This window comes from Peromyscus californicus, unplaced genomic scaffold (genome assembly GCF_007827085.1).
Source record: "Peromyscus californicus insignis strain IS unplaced genomic scaffold, ASM782708v3 Scaffold_19__1_contigs__length_69161282, whole genome shotgun sequence".
NCBI lineage: Eukaryota > Metazoa > Chordata > Mammalia > Rodentia > Cricetidae > Peromyscus > Peromyscus californicus.
Window position 1 is genome coordinate 37,830,913 of NW_026294491.1, and position 17,716 is coordinate 37,848,628.

Sequence of the window (17,716 nt, forward strand, 5' to 3'; positions counted from 1 at the left end):
TTCAGATGATTCCAAAGTGCAGCTAAATCAAAGACTCAGGAATTTACTAGTCTGTTTCTTATTGCAGCTATAAAAAGTTAATCACAAACGTAGGGACTCAAGAATGTAAATTTATTATCTTACATAGCAGCTCAACAGGGTCTCCCTGGGCTAGAATCAAAGCATTACAGGCCTTCATATCTGGAGACTACACTCTCTTGCCTTCCTTCCAGAGACCACTCGCATCTCTTGGCTCAAGACCTCTTTCTCAGGTTGTCAGCATCATTAGGTCCCTCTCTGTATTACACCTGGATAACCAAGAGTCTCTCTAATTTTTAAAATATTTATATTTACTTAGTGTGGGTGTGTGCCACAGCACATGTGTGGAGGGCATTGAACAACTAATGGGAGTTGGTTCCCTCCTTCCAGCATGTGGGCCCCTGGGACTGAACTCAGGTCATCAGGCTGGACAGCTGGTACCTTTACCTGCTGAGCCAGACAAGTGGCCAACCAGACAGCTGTCCCTTGTTCCCATCTCAACCTTAATTCCTGTTTGCTATGTGACCTAAGGTACATACAGGTTTTGGAGTTTAGGATGCAGACATTTGGGGTTTAAGATGCGGATCAGATTATTGTTCTGCCTACCATAACCTGTTAATGTCCTGGAGATTTTCCTTTCTGAACTTGTTACAATCCTTAAAAGAAAAACAGCATGGAGATTTGGCAGTGAGAAGCCGGGGAGCAGACTAACTTAATGATCTAGCTCATCCTCTGCAGTTTGAAGGAGTGAAAAGAAAAGGTAAAGAGACTGCAGACAGGAGAGCTTCCCAGGAGTACCCGGAGTGTCCAGGAACAGACAGTGGGAAACAGCATTTACAGTGGGGTTGTCAGAGTAAGATTTGACAGCACGTGGGATCCCTTCCCCACAGGAAAGGCCTCGAGTGGCCAATCGATGCCTGAGCACTTGGAAACAGGTGGTCACTCAGAGTGGAAGCAATAGCTTAGACTGCACCTTCCAAACAGGTCAGCAAGATAGAAGAAGGGCCTTTCCCCAGGCTCTCCATCCCTGAATTCAAACCGAAAAGTATGTATGCTGAACATCTGCCAAACTGCACCAACATATCATACACATGTGGCCGAAGTGAGCTGCTGTTGTTTATATTTCCAAGGGTATTCTGAAGAGAACACACATTTAAAAATTTAGTAAATCCTTAGATGTCAGTACTGAGTTCAAATGATCATTATTATTTTGAGTGACAGTCTGTCTATGTTGCCCAAGCTCAGGTGATCCTCACACTGCAGACTCTCAAGTAACTGGAACCATAAATGACGGCACCATGTCCACCTTAGTGTCTCTCTCCTTTCCTCCTCCTCTCCTTTAAACTTGGTAGGTGGGGTTGGGGATTTAGCTCAGTGGTAGAGTGCTTGGTAGAAAGCGCAAGGCCCTGGGTTCGGTCCTCAGCTGGGGGCGGGGACGGACGGACGGACACCAATGGGGGACTTCGCCTAAATCTAGATTCAGGGTTGGAGAGTGGCTCACTAGCATGTGGCCCAGTTATTCCATCATTAGCACTGCAAAAACAAAAACATCAAGATCCACGCAAGGTCCAAATATCGCCATTGTTTCCACCCTTTAAAATCTCCCTTAGTTTCTGCCCCCTCCATCCTTATATAAAACTAACTCTATACTGATTTTACATTGAGTAGATGTCAAGCCAGTATTAAGAGATAGCTGATCTCAGCCGGGCGATGGTGGCGCACGCCTTTAATCCCAGCACTCGGGAGGCAGAGGCAGGAGGATCTCTGTGAGTTCGAGGCCAGCCTGGTCTACAAGGTGAGTTCCAGGAAAGGCGCAAAACTACAGAGAAACCCTGTCTCGAAAAAAACCAAAAAAAAAAAAAAAGAGAGAGATAGCTGATCTCAATATAAAAAATAATCTATAGAAACCAGGTGGTAGTGGTGGTGATGTGATACACACTTTTAATCCCAGCACTCGGCAGGCAAAGACAAGCCGATCTCTGTGAGTTCAGGGCCAGCTTGGTCTACAGAGGGAGTTCCAGGACAGCCAAGAATACACAGAGAAAACAAAAAAACTACAGAAGTAAGACTAGCTAGCCACCTATGGAAGGAGCCAATACAATGGCTAGTCTTTATTAGAGAGAAATTTTCCATCACATTCTGAAAAGTTAACACAGGGGCTCAGTGGGCCAGTTGGTGGGGCACCAGTTTATAATGGGTTCCACAGCTTGGGCATCGCTGAGCGTCACCTTTGTGCAGCCAAAACCAGATAACAGTACAGTTGTCCTCTTCGCCTGAAAGGGAAAAGGTGGTTCAAAGTCATCCAGCTCCAGCGTACAAAGGAGACTTTCAACATTCATCTCTTTCCTGAAGACACTTCTGAGACCAAAAAACCAACAACCCACAAAACCTGCAGTTGACTCTGATCACTTCAAGCTCTGCTCTTTCAAATTAAAAAATGGGGCTGAGTGAAATAACCTTGTATCAGGGTCACTGTAGGTTCCAACAATTCCATTCCCTATGCAGAATCCCAAAGTGGGATAAGTACTTGCTTGTATCCCTAATGCCTGGCATACAAGATATTATATATATATATATACATATATATGCATATGCATATATGCATTGTGTTTGTGTGTGTATAAAAATCTGGGCTGGAAAGATGGTTCAACAATTAAGAGCATGGATTGCTCTTCCAGAACCTCAGTTCAATTCTCAGTATCCATATCAGGTGGCTCACAACCTTGTTTGTATAACTACAGCTCCAGGGCATCTGAATCTGGTGGCCTCTCATGCATATTGAGGCTTGAGACGGTCAGAACCCTTTACAACAATTTATACGAGTACTTTTATGCACACAGTCAATCACATGCATGTATCTGAAGCAACTCACAGACATCCTGTGTAGCAGGTTATAAACAAATGGACCAGAAAATAAAGGCAAGGTACTTACAGATGCAGCCCACTATTCGCTTGTTGGTGATGGACGGGACTAAATTAGGATCTTCCTTGGTGCCTGAAGCTGCCTTTGGAGGTAGCATATTGTATGGATCCTGAAAAAGACAAGAAGTGACTAATTATGACAGACATCCCCCACAACTAACTACACTGCAAAGGGGCTGTTCCTACAAGTTGGGTTTCCAGGACCAAATGCTGGCTGACAGGAGACTCCTCGAATCCCATCCACGTCCAAGGGCTCCAGAGGACACAGAGAGTTTTTCCTCACCAGTCCCTTCTCAGATGCTATCATGATCTCCCTCTCCAGCCCTGTAGCCTGCTCCTCATCAGTAGGAACACCACCTAAGAGAAGGAAAATGAATGTCAACAGATAGGACCGCGAATAAATACACGCTAAAATGATCAACACGGGAAAGGTGACATTGTAAGCGTCTTTGGTGGGCTTCCAAGTATTTCCACGGTCCCCAAACCCACTGAGTCATGGCTCCCAGAGCCTTAGGAGAAGTTTGCCCCACCAACCGCCACCAAAGCTTGTTTTTCGACTTTTTTTTCTAAAATCAAGTCAATGCGAGTGTCCTGGCTGGGGATGGGCAAGGAATCTGAAAGTCGGTCCAGTCCTTTCTCATCCCTCCAATAGTCCCTGTCTCCCAAGGTCACCCGGCACCTTCCAGACGGGGCACCTTAGCAGCGGCCAATCGGGCGGGCGGGCGGGCGGCCGAAATCACAGCCAGACCGCGCGGAACGCAGGCTCCCGGAGCGGAAGGTGGTCAACGGGGCCCGAAGGCGCTCAATGGCCGACCCCGCTCGCCCGCCCCGTTACCAACCACCCCGGAGGCCACGGACACCGGCCTGGCTCGCCCAGCGGGCCACGAACCTGCAGAAGCCATGGAGCGCGTCGCAACCGCGCCACCGGGCCCGCGGGCCCTAAGGGCCTGCGCCGCCAGAGCGCCCACTCCGCGAAGTAACCTTGAAGCCATCTCGCCCGAGACAAGCAGATGCACTTCCGGGAACAGGCTCGGCAAGACAGGCGGGACTTCCGGTGATGGGCGTCCGTCAACGTCCAGTCAGCCTTCCGCTTCCTCCCCGCAGCCTGCCGGAGCGGCGAAGGTAGATGCTGCGCATGAGCAGCTCCGCCTCTTCGCCCGCCGCGCAGACTCCCTCAGGCCCGGAGGCGTGGCTTCCGTAACCATGACAGCGGCTTTCGGTTTTGTGGCTGTTCCGCTGGCGTGCTCGCGCCTCTGAGTCCCAGCCACTTAGGCGTTCCTGTGGTGGAAGTGCTGTTGGAAGCTTAAGTTCCCCTCAGTCAGGGACCTGCTGCAGCACCACAAATGGTGCAAACTTGGGCGTGAGCTCAGGAAGACCTTTTTCGTTTGCTTGCTATGCCTGTTAGTCGCGGGTTCGGGTCTTCAGGCAGAGCTTTAGCCATCACCAACTTGTTGCATTGTCCCACCCTGTCAGAACTGGGCAGGACCTCCGCCACAGTCTTGGCCTCAGTTTCTCCTCCTTTTTGTTTTGTTTTGTTTTTATTTTTTTAGGCAGGGTATCACTATGTACTGACTGACCTGGAACTCGCTTTGTAGATCAGACTGGTCTCGAGTTCACAGAAATCTGGCTCTCTCTGCTGGGATTTAAGGCTTGCACCACCCTCCATTTCCTCCTACGGTAGTGTCATGGGATATGATGGTGTTAGCCCCAGGGACGGGGATGGATGCAGGACACTTCCGGGGGGCTACTCCGTGAGGTTATGGACCAATGAGGAGCATGCTAGAAGGAGGAAGGAAGGAGAGTTAATACGGCAAGTGGAAATCACAGTAGGTACTGTGGCCAAAGGTCTCTAAACAGAAAACATCTTCCATTGCTCCCCGCTGCACACAGACAGGTAAAGTGTGAAAACCCACGGCAAGACGGCTGCAGGACTTTCAAACACTGACCACTTCACGGGCCTAGCATTTTGTTCACATTGTGGAATATTCCTGAAACACTATGCTTCCCTAAATGTGCCCCAGTGACCGAATCTCCAACACCATGAAGAGGCCTGGCATATGATACTATCAAATAACTTTTAGTAAATCCGGCCGCTTGGACCAAATATGAAGCTTATAGGTCAATTTGTGGCTAACTATGAAGGACTAAATTCCCAGTTGTTGCCATTTGCCCCTTGCGGGTTATTTTCAAAAGGGGCTGGTGGAACATTCCTTCAGAGCAACTAACCTGGTCTTTGTGGATGCCGCCACCAAGAAAGAAAAAAAAGTCTCTGTTCTGAGGCCCCAAATTCCTTGATCCTGTTTGAAAATGGGTTTCATTTGGCATGGTTTTTATTGTTCCTGCCTGACCTCCACTACAGTCATCTGGATTAAGTTGGAAAAAAAAAATGCCTTGGTTCAAGAAATATTTCCCCCATGGACTTATTATTGATTTGTACCTGCATTAGGTGTTTGGTGAGGGGAATTAAAAACAGCCAGCCCCACCAGCTAGCTCATCCATCTTTTTTCCTTTTGGTAACAGTCAAGAAAACTAATGCTAGGTATTTCTTGTTTTCCATCAAATGCAAATTTCAGAATAAACTCTTTGGAAACAGGACTTGATGGAGACAAGGAAGTCCTTCATTTGAGGACTCCTCTCTTGCAGAGATGCATGCTGCCAAATATGATGGTCTGATCAGGCCTGCAGCAAAGAATCTCGTAACTCAAATGTTAAATAGTCTTTTAATTAAAAAAAAAAAAGAGCCAGATATTGGGGTAAATGTTGAAAGATAATAGAGACAAAGGAGCAAGCCACTGCCACATCTCACCTTGCCAACTCCACGAATCCTCTGACTGAAATCCTGAGTCTTCACCCGAAAGGTCTCCAGCCTAAAAGCCAGTTCCTGTCTCCTCACACCTTATATACCTTTCTCCACCCAGCCATATTACTTCCTTCTTAGTGCTGGGATTAAAGGCATGTGTGCTTCCCAAGCAAAAGCATGAGATCTCAAGTGCTGGGATTAAAGGTGTGTGTCACCACCTGGCTCTGTTTCTCTCCTAGACTGAGTCAATCTCATGTAGTCCAGGGTGGCTTTGAACTCACAAAGACCCAGACAGAGCTCTGCCTTGAGAGTGCTAGGATTAAAGGTGTGTGCCACCAGTGCCTGGCCTCTATGTTTAATCTAGTGGCTTGTTCTGTCCTCTGATCTTCAAGCAAATTTTATTAGGGTACATAGTATATCACCACAGAATCCTGTTTAATTTACCTGTGTTTTAAGCCAGAGTTTTCCTATCTTAACCACAAACCCTTGTCTCAGTGAATATCTACTAACCTGCCTCTTAGCAAGCCAGTGAATATTCAGTTCTGATGTAAGTCCCCAATGCCTCACTGTAAAATGGAATATTGCAAGCTCTAATATGGAAATTTAAACTTTGTATTACTAAAAATGGGTGTGTGTGTATTTGTGTGTGTGTGAGTATACATATGTGGGCACACACATGCCATAGTATGCTTGTGGAAGTCAGAAGACAACTCTGTGGAACCAGTTCTCTCCTTCTAACTTTATGTTCCAGGGCTTGAACTCTGGTCCTCAGGCCTGTGTAGCAAGTACCATCCATTACCCACTAAACCATTCTGCTGGCCCAAGGTAAAATTTTAGCTTAGACTTTGTGGTGATTTGAATGAGAATTCCCCCGTAAGCTCCTATGTTTAAATACTTGGTCCCCAGTTGGTGGAAATGTTTGGGAAGGACTAGGAGGTGTGGCCTTGTTGGAGATGTGCCACTGGTGGTGGGCTCTGAGATTTCAAAAGATTCCATTCCTAGTTAGCTCTGTCTCTGCTTTCTCCTACTTTCAGATCAGGATGTGAGCTCCCAGCTCTTCCTGCCGCCATGCCTTTGCTCCCCCATCATGCATTCTAACCCTCTGAAACTGTAAGCGAATTAACACTTTCATAAGTTGCTTTGGTCACAGTGTTTTATTACAGCAATAGAAAGGTAACCAATACATACTTGTTTCTCACTCTCATAGGTTTCCCTAAAACCAGGAGAATTTTGTCAGGACTTATCTGGCTCAAGAAAATCTGACCCTCATTCTGGTCACCAAGACTGGGTGTGTGGAGGCTGGGAAATGGCTCAGTCCATAAAATGTAACCATAGGACCCTGAGTTTGAGCTCCAGTGCCCACATAAAGCTGGGTTCAGCAGCCCATACCTGTAATAACCACACTGGGAAACAGAGGCAGCAAGATCCTGGTCAGCCAGTCTAGCCAAAATGGTGAGGTCCATGTCCGGTGAGAGACTCTGTCACAAAAAATAACAGGGAGAGCAATCAAGGGCATCATGGCGTCAACCTCTGACCTCCATATGCATGTGCATATATGTGCACACACATGAACACACGTGTAAGATTGTGTACATGAGCACCAGTTTCAGGACCAGGCTGCAGGGTGTTACCATCCCCTCCTGCCTCCAGCTCTGTCCACCCTCCACTGCTATCTCTGCCCCTTGGGGAACAATCTGCAACTCCATCATTGTCTTGGTCAAAGCAATCAACTTTTATTGAATAGTATTTCTTACCTTATAAGGCAATTTTCAGTTGTCTTAGTCAGTGTTCTGTTTCTGTGAAGAGGTACCATGACCATGGCAGCATTATAAAAGAAAGCATTTGACTGGAGCTTGCTCACAGTTTCAGAGGTTTAGTCCATTGTCATAATGGCAAAGAGCAGAACGGCACACCAGCCAGACATGGTGCTGGAAAAGTAGCTTGAGAAAAGTAGTTCTACCTCTGGATCCACAGGCTTTGGCTTTTAAAACCCCAAAGTCAGGGCTGGAGAGATAGCTCAGCAGTTAAGAACACTGGCTGATCTTCCAGAGGACCCAGGTTCAATTCTCAGCAACCCTATGGCAGCTCGCAACTGTCTGTAACTCAAGTTCCAGGGGATTTGACACCCCCACACCAGTGCACATAAAATAAAATTGAATACATTAAAAAAAAAAAAAACCCAAAGTCCATCCCCAGTAATACACTTATTCCAAGGCCACAACTCTAACAAGGCCACACTTCCTAATCCCTGTAAGTAGTGTCACCCCTAATGACTAAGCCGTCAAATATATGAGCCTATAGGGGCCATTCTAATTCAAACCGCCCCAGTTTTCAAAATAAGAGCACATTGTAATAAATCCCATAACAAGTCTGTAAGGAAAAAGCTGGCAATGTGGTGTTTATTCTTCCTGCCTCCCCTTCCAAGCCAAACTTTCTCAACCTCAGCACAATTAACATTTTGAGTCTGGAAATGATTTGAAGCAGGGGGAGGTGAGGCCAGCCTTTGTGTATTGTGGGATTTGGAAGCTCTGCCTCCTAGAATTCTCCAGGGTGACAACAAAAGTGTCTTCAGTCAGGGCCCTGTGTTATATCCCCTGAGGACCAAAATCCCCTCTGGCTAAAAGTCACCAGTTCTAATCTTATGTAAATATGTTCGAAGAATCGATATAAAGAAGTGCATATACATGGAATGTATTTACTTGTGAGATAAATATATAAATGACTGATAAATTGCTTTTCTAATTTAAAGACTGTTTTGTGGACATGCCTCCAGATAAAAACATATACATCTAACATATAATTGCTGCATAATATTCTTTATAAATGTACTGGAATGGCTCCAAGTATCCCCCTGGTGAACATTCAGATTTCTGGGGTTTTGTTTTTGAGGATTCTTTTTTCAAAAGCCTCAAAGTGAGCTCAGTCAGAAGCACTAGAAAGACAATGTGGTTGCTCCATAGTAGCAGAAGATGTCCCAGACCAGAGTAGCAGAGGATATCCCAGACCAAGCGCCCATGCTAGGCAGGTGTTTAACCACCAAGCTACATCCCAGCCCTTTTGGTTGTAGAGGAGTGGTTCTCAACCTGTGGGTCGTAACCCCTTTGGGGATCAAACATCAGACATCCTGCATATCGGATATTTATATTATGATTCATAACAGCAGCAAAATTACAGTTAGGAAGCAGCAACAAAACAATTGTATGGTTGGGGGTCACCACAGCATGAGGAACTGTATTCAAGGGTTGCAGCATTAGGAAGGTTGAGGACCACTCCTTTAGATGGTCTCACTCTGCACTTCAGGCTAGCCTTCAACTCTTAACCCTTCTACCCTCCACTTCTGAGTGCCGGGAATACAGGAGCGTGCCACCATGGACCAGGCCAAATTGCTAGCTTGTTTTTTGGTTTTGGGGTGGGGTTTGCCTCCCCTGCATGTGGCAGTGCATCGTATGGCTAGGATCGAAGGAGTATGTGTGAAACACTTTGGCACATTCTGCTGAGTTGTTTGCCCACAAGTTTGGAGCGATTCCTGCTCCCCACGGGTAGGGTCTTTGCTGTTTGCCTCTGTCTGAATGAGCAGTGCAGAGCCAACGCCTCAGGCACATCTTTTCAGTTGTGTATTGGTCATTTGCATTTTCTGTGAGCTGCCACTCTGGCAAACTACCTTACACTAACTCTGTGCCTTCTTAGTTCTACTTTTTGTTATTTTTTGTATTAAAATGCATTACCTTTAATCTCAGAACCCAGGAGGCAGATGAAGGCAGATGAAGGAAGATCTCTGTGAGTTTGAGGTCATCCTGGTCTACATAGTGAGTTCCCAGCCAGCTGGGGTTACACAGTGAGGCCTTGTTTTGAAAAGAAAAGAAAAGAAAAGAAGAAAAAGGAAAGGAAGAAGAAAGAAAGAAAGAAAGAAAGAAAGAAAGAAAGAAAGGGAGGGAGAGAGAGAGAGAGAGAGAAAAAGAGAGAGAGAGTGAGAGAGAGAAATAAGAGGAAAAATGGATTAATTGTACATGTTAATGGAGTTCCCTGTGGTGTATTATTCCCACACATGTGTGTGGTGGGCACTAATTGAATCCAGCTTTCTTTTATCTCCCTTCCCTCCTGATGCTTCCCAATGTCTAGCAATCTCTATTTTACTGTGAGGGCAATCTTGTGTAGCTTCCACATACGAGAAGAAACCAGTGGTGCTCGTCTTTCTGTGCTCAGCTTCTCTCACTTGACCCAGTGTCCTCCACTTCCACCCACTCTGCTGCAGATGTCAGAACAAGTGCCTAAAACACAGCCAATGGAAACACAGTAAATGTTAGCCTCAAAGTGTTCTGTTCAATGTACTTCTTTTTACCAAGAGGAAGTATGGGGACCAGGAAGATGGATCAGTAAGGATGCTTCAGCCCAGCTTGGCAGCCTGAGTTTGATACTTGGAGCCCACAGGGAACTCCCACAAGTTGTCTATCCTCTGACCTCCACACTCTAATCATGACACGCATGTGCCCACAGACTACAATTTTTTTTAAAAAAGGGATCTGGTCGGGTGGTGATGGCGCACAACTTTAATCCCAGCACCCCAGAGGCAGAGGGAGATGGATCTCTGAGTTTGCAAAAGGCCAGCCTGGGCTACAGAATGAGTTCTAGGATAGCCCAGGGATCCAAAGAGAAATCCTGTCTTGAGTGGAAAAGGGAGGATGGAATTCTGGACGTGGAAAAATGAATAAAAGCTGTTAGTTCTGTGAGCACAAGGTTGAGGAGGGGCCGTGAAGGGAGGCAGGAGTACAAAGAAGACATTTTAGTTCAGATTTTCAGTGTTTTGAGTTTCTGTTTTAGCTCTGTGACTGTGTTACCTATTCAGAAATTATAAGCATGTTTTTAAAGTCAGCTACTGATATCATTTGGAGGAATTGTTTGTCTTACTAATTCCTATTGATTGTTAAGGCAATTATATTAAGTCATTTCCATGGACCAAAGCTAAGGCTGGTTATTAAGTCAAATATGATTTCTGCCTTGAATCTATGGTTGTGTGTGTGTGTGTGTGTGTGTGTGTGTGTGTGTGTGTGTGTGTGTGTCGCTGTCCTTGGTATGGTCAGAACCAACAAAACTTGAATGGGGTCAAAAGGCTCTTCAGGTTCAATCTGCTAGCTATGATGTAAGGCTGAGCTTTAGTGGCCCCAGCGTCCCTGGGCACCATGGCAGGTGTGTGCTAGGCAAGTTTTTAATAATGGCAGGAGTAAGGGGGTAAATGCTCCTCAGTTCTGCTAGGCCTATCCCCAGGAACCTCTGGAGGCTTGAGGAGGATGAGACCCAAGGCTGAATCTCTGGTTGGCTGCTTGGAGCAAAAACCCATTCAGATCAGAGTGAAATGTTTTTTATGCAGACACCACAAATCCAAAATGGGTCCTCTGGAATTGCTGTCAGCATTAGACCTCGCTATCACAGGGCTCAGGGGTCAGATAAAGACCCACGCTTATTGAAGGCATTTTTTATTTTACAGAACAAAAGGAGTCTAGTGTGACAGCTGGGCAGCCGGAGTCAGCCCCTACCCCATTGTTGGGTGCCTCACTGCGTCCTCCATGAGACCCGCCAGGCACAGTGGAATTGTCACCTGGTGAGGGCTGTGCCAAAGCAGTATGCGTACCCTAATACATTTGCCTGAAGATCAGAGAACAGAACAAGCCACTAGATTAAATATAGAGGCCAGGCAGTGGTATGGCACACACATTTAATCCTAGCACTCTCAAGGCAGAGCGCTGTCTGGGTCTTTGTGTGTTCAAAGCCACCCTGGACTACGTGAGATTGACTCGGTCTAGGAGAGAAACAGAGCCAGGTGGTGGCACACACCTTTAATCCCAGTACTTGGGAGTCACACGCCTTCAATCCCAGCACTAGGAAAGCTAAGACAGGAAATGATATGGATGGGCGGAGAAGTCCTAGCGGTAAGAGGTGGCTTGTAACTTTGTCTCTCTGATCTTTCAGCGTTCACCCCAATATTCTGGCTCCAGGTTTTTATTAAAAGACCATTTAGGAATTCGTGTTACCGCAGTGAGAGGGGGCGCAGGTGTGAGACAAAAGCCCACGCCTCTCCCCTCCCCCTTTTCCTACCAGGGAACTCCACAGGCAGCTAGACGGACAGCCTTCTAGGAACTCCAGGAAGTCCTTTGACACAGATGTGGAAGAAAGTGCCCCCCCCCTCCGGCCCCCAGCACAGACAACAGGAAGAGACACTCAGGGTGGTTCTGGGAGGACAGAGCGGGAGTGCTCGGCACTGTTCTGTCTGGACAGCCCCCTGCTTCGACCTCAACTTTAGGCCCTAAAGCTACCTGTTTATTGGGTTAGGAGATCCATTCACAGTCAGTGATAGTGGCTAACCTCTGTAATCCAGCATTTGGGAGAATGAGGAAGGATTGCAGTGAACTGGAGGTTACCCTAGGCTGTGTAGTGAGTTCTAGATCAGCCTGGGCTACTGGAGGGAGGGAGGGAGGGAGGGTGATTGACTTTGGTTCAATAGGCTCCCTAGGCAGGTGTGGGTACATATGTATGTGGTTCTCTAGTGTAAACATTTTTGGCTGCCACCAGCTCACAAATAATGACACAGAGACTTCTTATTAATTATGAAAGCTTGGCCATTAGCTTAGGCTGGTCCCACTAGCTCTTATAACTTAAATTAACCTGCTTTTATTAATCTACGTTCCACCATGCGGTTCGGTCCCCTCTACTCCTTACTGTCTATCCGACCTCTTCAGTGTCTCCCTGGCGTCCCCTGGGCTCCTAGGCTCTTTCCCCCTCAGTGCCTCTCTCTCCCGGAAGTCCCGCCTATTCTCTCCTGCCTAGCTATCGGCCATTTAGCTCTTTATTAAATCACTCAGACAGCGCCTTAGACAGAGACCCATCTTTACAGTGTAAACAAATATTCCACAGCGCTCTAGAGCAAGACCAGAGGAAGCGGATCCTAAGAGGAGAGTCATCTTCAGGTGGAAAAGGACAGGCAAGGTCTGAAGCTGTCCAGTTTACCAAACTTCCTCTTCCGCTCTTTCCAGGATCCCCTGGATGAATGCAAAAAAGTCCTAAAGATACATAACCTGGACAGGGAGTCCCTAAATTAAAAGGAACTTCCTGGGAGACGGGGAGAGACACGGGCCAATAGCAACAACAGCCCTGGGCTCAGGCTGGGCTCTCATCAACCCAGCAGGGGGCGCTCGAGCCTGGTTCGTATCTGAAAACTGGCCGGGGCACTAGCGCCCTCTAGCGGGCTGGGAGAAGCAAATGCGGCCCTGTTTCTGCAAGCCGTTTGTCCGCGGAGTTGTTTTCCTCTCTCTGGAGGTTTTTCTCGTTTTTGCCGGCTCTGGCGCTGTCTCTTTCCATTAAACTTTCAAAGAGGGACCTGCCTAAACATTTAAGATGGCAGGCGCTTTCCAAAACACAGTAAGGAATTCAGAGAGGACGGGGCTGAATCCTCGAGTAAACCCTGCCCTCGTGAGGCCGAGGGCAGGAGGAGGACTGGAGTTTTTCATTAGAGTTCGAGGTCAGCCTGAGGTCCACCGTGAGTGCCTGTCTCAAAACCAACTAATTAAGTTAAAACTGAAAATGCCTGTGACAACTGGAAGTCGGATGAATTAGCTGGCCCATTAAAAGAAAGAAAGGTCAAACAAGAAGGCTCCCTCAGCACACCAGGGCAGCTGTGATCCTGCACATCCTAACCTGGTCCCCCAACAAGGGCTCCCTCAGGAGAAAGACTTTGCTAAAGTCCCAGAGACAGGCTGGCAAAGCTCAGCTTAGCTCTACCGCCCTCCTGCCTGGAGAACAGGGCGGGCAGATCATTAATTAGCCATGCGTGATGCCTAATTAAGAAACAGCTCCTCAGAGTGCAGGGCAGGGATTTTCACTGAAGACAGGACTGGCTGAGGCTAAACCGAAATAATGTGTGTAAATACCCTAGCTCAATGTCAGATGCAGGGACAGGGCTCAACCAGTGTCTGTCGAATGTGAATCTGAAGGGTTGACACCCCTCAGGCCTTCCCTCACGCCTGCTCGCATGCCCACACAGATGCACACCCCGAACAGATCTGTTCTCAAAGCAGAACCGCGGCCAACGTTAATGGTGAAAGGCGTCGAGCGGCGGGCTCCACACACATTGTAGCAGCGTCTCAGCTTTGGAAAAAATCGGATCATGAGGATGCCAACTGTCTGTTCCGAGTTCAAATCTCGACACCTCCTCTTCTCGCCACAAGCCCAAGTACTCCGCATCCGGATCTGTGAAATGCAAGGCTCCCAGGTGGGGGTTTATGTGATACGATTGGCATAAAGTGTGAGCACAGAGCGCTGGCTGAAAACCAGAAGCGGAATCCAACCACCGAGGACGGTAGCGGGCACGTGGTTGTGTGCCCGCAGGGCCACGTGAGCGGAGCACGTGAGTGGAGCCCACCTGTTGTAACGGTGAGTACGCCCTCCCTGCGTGCGTGTGCGTGCGTGCGTGCGTGCGTGCGTGCGTGGCAGGCCCAGTGGCCTCCGCAGAAGCTCCGTCCTTGCTGGTAGCCACCCCACCCTGGTGGTCTGCCCCATCTTCTGAGGCTCCCCGGCCTCCTGCTCCTCCTCTTCAGGCTCCGAGCCCGGGGCTCCCAGGAGTAGGCCTCCATCAGACTCGCCTAGGAGGACCAAAAGCTTCATTTTACCCGTGAGTTCCTCGGGCCTCCCAGTTAATGTGCCCACCCAGGGCTCGTGTCTGTCCCTGGACTGGGCCTGGGCGTCAGTTCTAGTGCAGTGGATGCCTTTTTAGGTTTTCCTGGATTCGGCTCAGGATTAGCCTTCTCACTAGTAAGCCAAGCCCCCTCTATGCTCAGGTTAGCCCACATGACCAGGATACAGCCAAATGCGCCCTGTGCCAAGGTCTGACTTGGATGGTTTCTGTGTTGGGTGGTGTGGCCTGTGGTGTGCTGTTTCTTAATGTTTCCCCGGGCATAAAAATGAGTTGCTGTTTGTCTTTCCGGAAACATTCGCTGTTCCCAGGCCCTGCTCAGTTTGATGGATGGAGAGTTTTGAGGATGACACTCCTATAACTCCCATCTTTCAGATTGTGAGCTGAGACCTCCCTGGCCAGAGCCACTGCCCTCGCTAGCATTCCTGGCCAGTAAATATTTGTTTAAAAGAACACATAAAACATGATGCTTTGCGAGTATGGCGTGTTGCTACGGGAATGTTCAGAAAAGCAAGACAGCTGTAATGTTCTGCATTAATCTTGACTGTTTGGACATTGATGCTCAAAGCGCTTTGGATTTTCTATATTTATTTATTTTCTTTTCTATAAAGCCAGGAAAATAACAACAACAAAAAGAAAAAGAGAAAAGGCGGGGGTGGGGGCGTGAGGGTCTCGGGTCACATGTTGAAATCACACTGTGAGGCCAGGATGGAGACTGGGGGAGCCTTGGCCTTGCATGCTTTGGGGGAAGCACTAACCCAGGAAGAGGGGGCTCTAGGCATGGTGCCACACCCACCGAGGGCCTGAGGTGAGTGAAACAGAGGGCTAGGTCCTGCCTGGCTGAGCAGTGAGGGATTTGGGACGGAAAACAAGAAAGAAGGAGAGGTTAGATTTTTATTCCGTCTCCCAGTTTGACCACAGGAGGCCTTTGTCTCCTGCATCCTAGCGACACCTAACATCTCCTTACCTCTTACTGATTCTAAGATGCGTGTTTGTTCACATTGTGACAGCTCTGAACTTGGGTCCCATAATTGCCAGGGGTCTTCCCTTTGCCGTGGCTCGCCACATCGCTTTTATCAATCTTAGTGGCTTGAAGGTTACCAGTGTCCTGGCGATCGTTAGCATCTCGGTCCGCTGCCTGCCATATTGGTCGAGTGACTTCAGGTTTCCAGTTGGAGGCTCAGGGAGAAACAATGAGCTGCTATCCGGCTGGCTCCCATGGGCCTGCCTGACTTCTTTGAAAATGGTTATGTAGTCAAGGACTGAGCCGAGGGGTGGTCAAAAGCCTGAACACAAGCACCTGTATAAAAAAATATGCATACACTCTTTTGTGGGTGGATGAATGCCTTGGAGGGAAAGGTATTTGAAGCAGCCAGACCTAGTTACCCTGGAAGCAGCAGCGCTGGTCCATGGGCCTCATGAGTCCACTGATTGGGCAGAGGGGACCTCTGCTGCCGCCGCCTCAGCCACACGAGTCACTAGTACTTTGAGCTCACCTGGAGATGGTCTTTCCCTCCCAACCCACCCTTTTTTTTTTTTTTTTTTTAAGATTCATTTTTTAATTACGTGTATATGTGGGGGGCAGGGCGTGCATATATACACAGGTACCCACAGAGGCCAGAAGAGGGTATAGAAGCCCTGAAGCTAGAGTTCACAGGCAATTGAGAGCTGCCTGATGTGGGTGATAGGAAAGGAACTCAGGTCCTGTGAAGGAGCATCCCGAACTACTCCTGAGCCCTCTCTCCAGCCCTCTTTCCTTTGTTTCTGCGTTGGCTTGCCAACCGAGCTTTGGGGATTCAGTCTACTTGCTACTGTGTTTTAGCTGGCTTAATGACCGTGCTCCCAGGGAGGTTCGCTAATTAAGCTGCAGGATATTAGAGCCCCAGTCAGCACCGCAGGCTGTCTGTGGCAGGCAGGCAGGCAGGCAGGCTGTGTGTTTAACCAGGTGAGCAGGTACCCGGCCTGTGGAAGGTCGGGGCTTGTGTCACTCTCCTGTGACACCAGGCCAAGGCTCATGCACCTTCTAGTGTCTTAAGAGAAGACATGGGCTGACCCCAGGAGGCCTCGAGTTCTTCTGGACTTGATTCCTGCTGTGCCCACTCCTGGCAGATGTTTTAGCTCCCTCTAAAATTAGATTCTTCCAGCGTGCAAACATAGCCTGCAGCTAACATGGAGATGGTGTGTATAGAAGCGGAGGCTTTTAGAAGTCACCGTTCTCTTGGAAGCACACTCGGAGGCTTGCAGATGCAGACACACTTTGTTATCATCATCACCGCCAGGCTGTTGATTTCCCTTTTCATCTTGTTTTGTTTTGTCTAAACTGGGTCTTTTTATGTAGTCCTGTCTGTCCTATGACTCGATATGTAGATATATAGACGAGGGAGGCCTCGAACTCACAGAGATCCGTCTGCCTCTGCCTCTGCCTCTGCCTCCCAAGTACTGGGATTAAAGGCATGGGCCACCATGCCCAGCTTTACTTTTTCCATCCTTGAGAATGACTTTGGGGGTGTCTATTTTATTTTGTTTTACATTTATTTATTTTGTATGTATGTGTATACTTGTGGCCACACTTGTACCACACTGTGTACGTGGAGGTCGGAGGATGACCTTTGGCCACACTTGTCCCACACTGTGTATGTGGAGGTCGGAGGACGACCTTTGGGCACACTTGTCCCACACTGTGTACGTGGAGGTCGGAGGACAACCTTTGGAGTCAGTTCTGTCCTTCCCCGACATGGTTTCCGGGGTCCACTGAGATAAGCATGCTCGACAGCGAGCATCCTTTCCTCTTGAGCCATTTCGCCAGCCCTGGGTATGTTTTCATTGTAGATTTTTCCTTGATCTTCTCTATTTCAGTTTGATTTGTTCGAAGTACTGCAAGTTATTAAAAAAAAATAAACAAAACTAGTTTTCAGCCACTGCAGTGACAATCTTTCCAGGCAAGAGTCATCAGTGGATGCCGACCCTGGGAGCTTTCAAAAGTATGACAGGAAATGGGATGTTTATGTAATCTCAGAGCATCTTCCCGTAAGGTACTGATTCCTTACAGAGGAGAAAACTGTAGAACAGCAGCAGAGAAACCTAGTGCCTCCCACCTTGGCCCGGTGATTAAAGTTACCAACAACAGTAGCAGGAGAAATGGGCACCATTTCTTCTACACCCTCTTCTGGCCTCTGTGGGTACCTGCGTATATATGCATGCCCCACCCCCCACATATACATGTAATTAAAAACTAAATCTTAAAAACATGCAGTCTGAATCCAATCACAAGGAAACCACACACAGGACCCTAACTG

At 48.0% G+C, this 17,716-nt stretch overlaps 1 protein-coding gene across 1 annotated transcript; it reads right to left on the reverse strand.

Annotated features, from left to right (window-relative positions):
• Nucleotides 1–2,101: 2,101 nt before the first annotated feature.
• Nucleotides 2,102–3,990, reverse strand: LOC128114835 (cytochrome c oxidase subunit 5B, mitochondrial). Its single transcript, XM_052745148.1, has 4 exons — nt 3,830–3,990; nt 3,224–3,297; nt 2,951–3,050; nt 2,102–2,291 (listed from the first exon to the last, which is right to left on the reverse strand). Exons 1-4 carry the CDS (start codon nt 3,930–3,932, stop codon nt 2,179–2,181), a joined length of 390 nt encoding a protein of 129 aa, XP_052601108.1. The 5' UTR covers nt 3,933–3,990; the 3' UTR covers nt 2,102–2,178.
• Nucleotides 3,991–17,716: the final 13,726 nt, after the last annotated feature.

Excerpts from the sequence above, each read along its gene's own strand:
- LOC128114835 (XM_052745148.1), bottom strand. The coding sequence starts at position 3,932 with ATGGCTTCAAGGTTACTTCGCGGAGTGGGCGCTCTGGCGGCGCAGGCC. Across the intron at positions 3,298-3,829 it reads GCGCTCCATGGCTTCTGCAG|GTGGTGTTCCTACTGATGAG; the intron begins GTTCGTGGCCCG and ends TCCTTCTCTTAG. Across the intron at positions 2,292-2,950 it reads GCGAATAGTGGGCTGCATCT|GCGAAGAGGACAACTGTACT; the intron begins GTAAGTACCTTG and ends TTTCCCTTTCAG.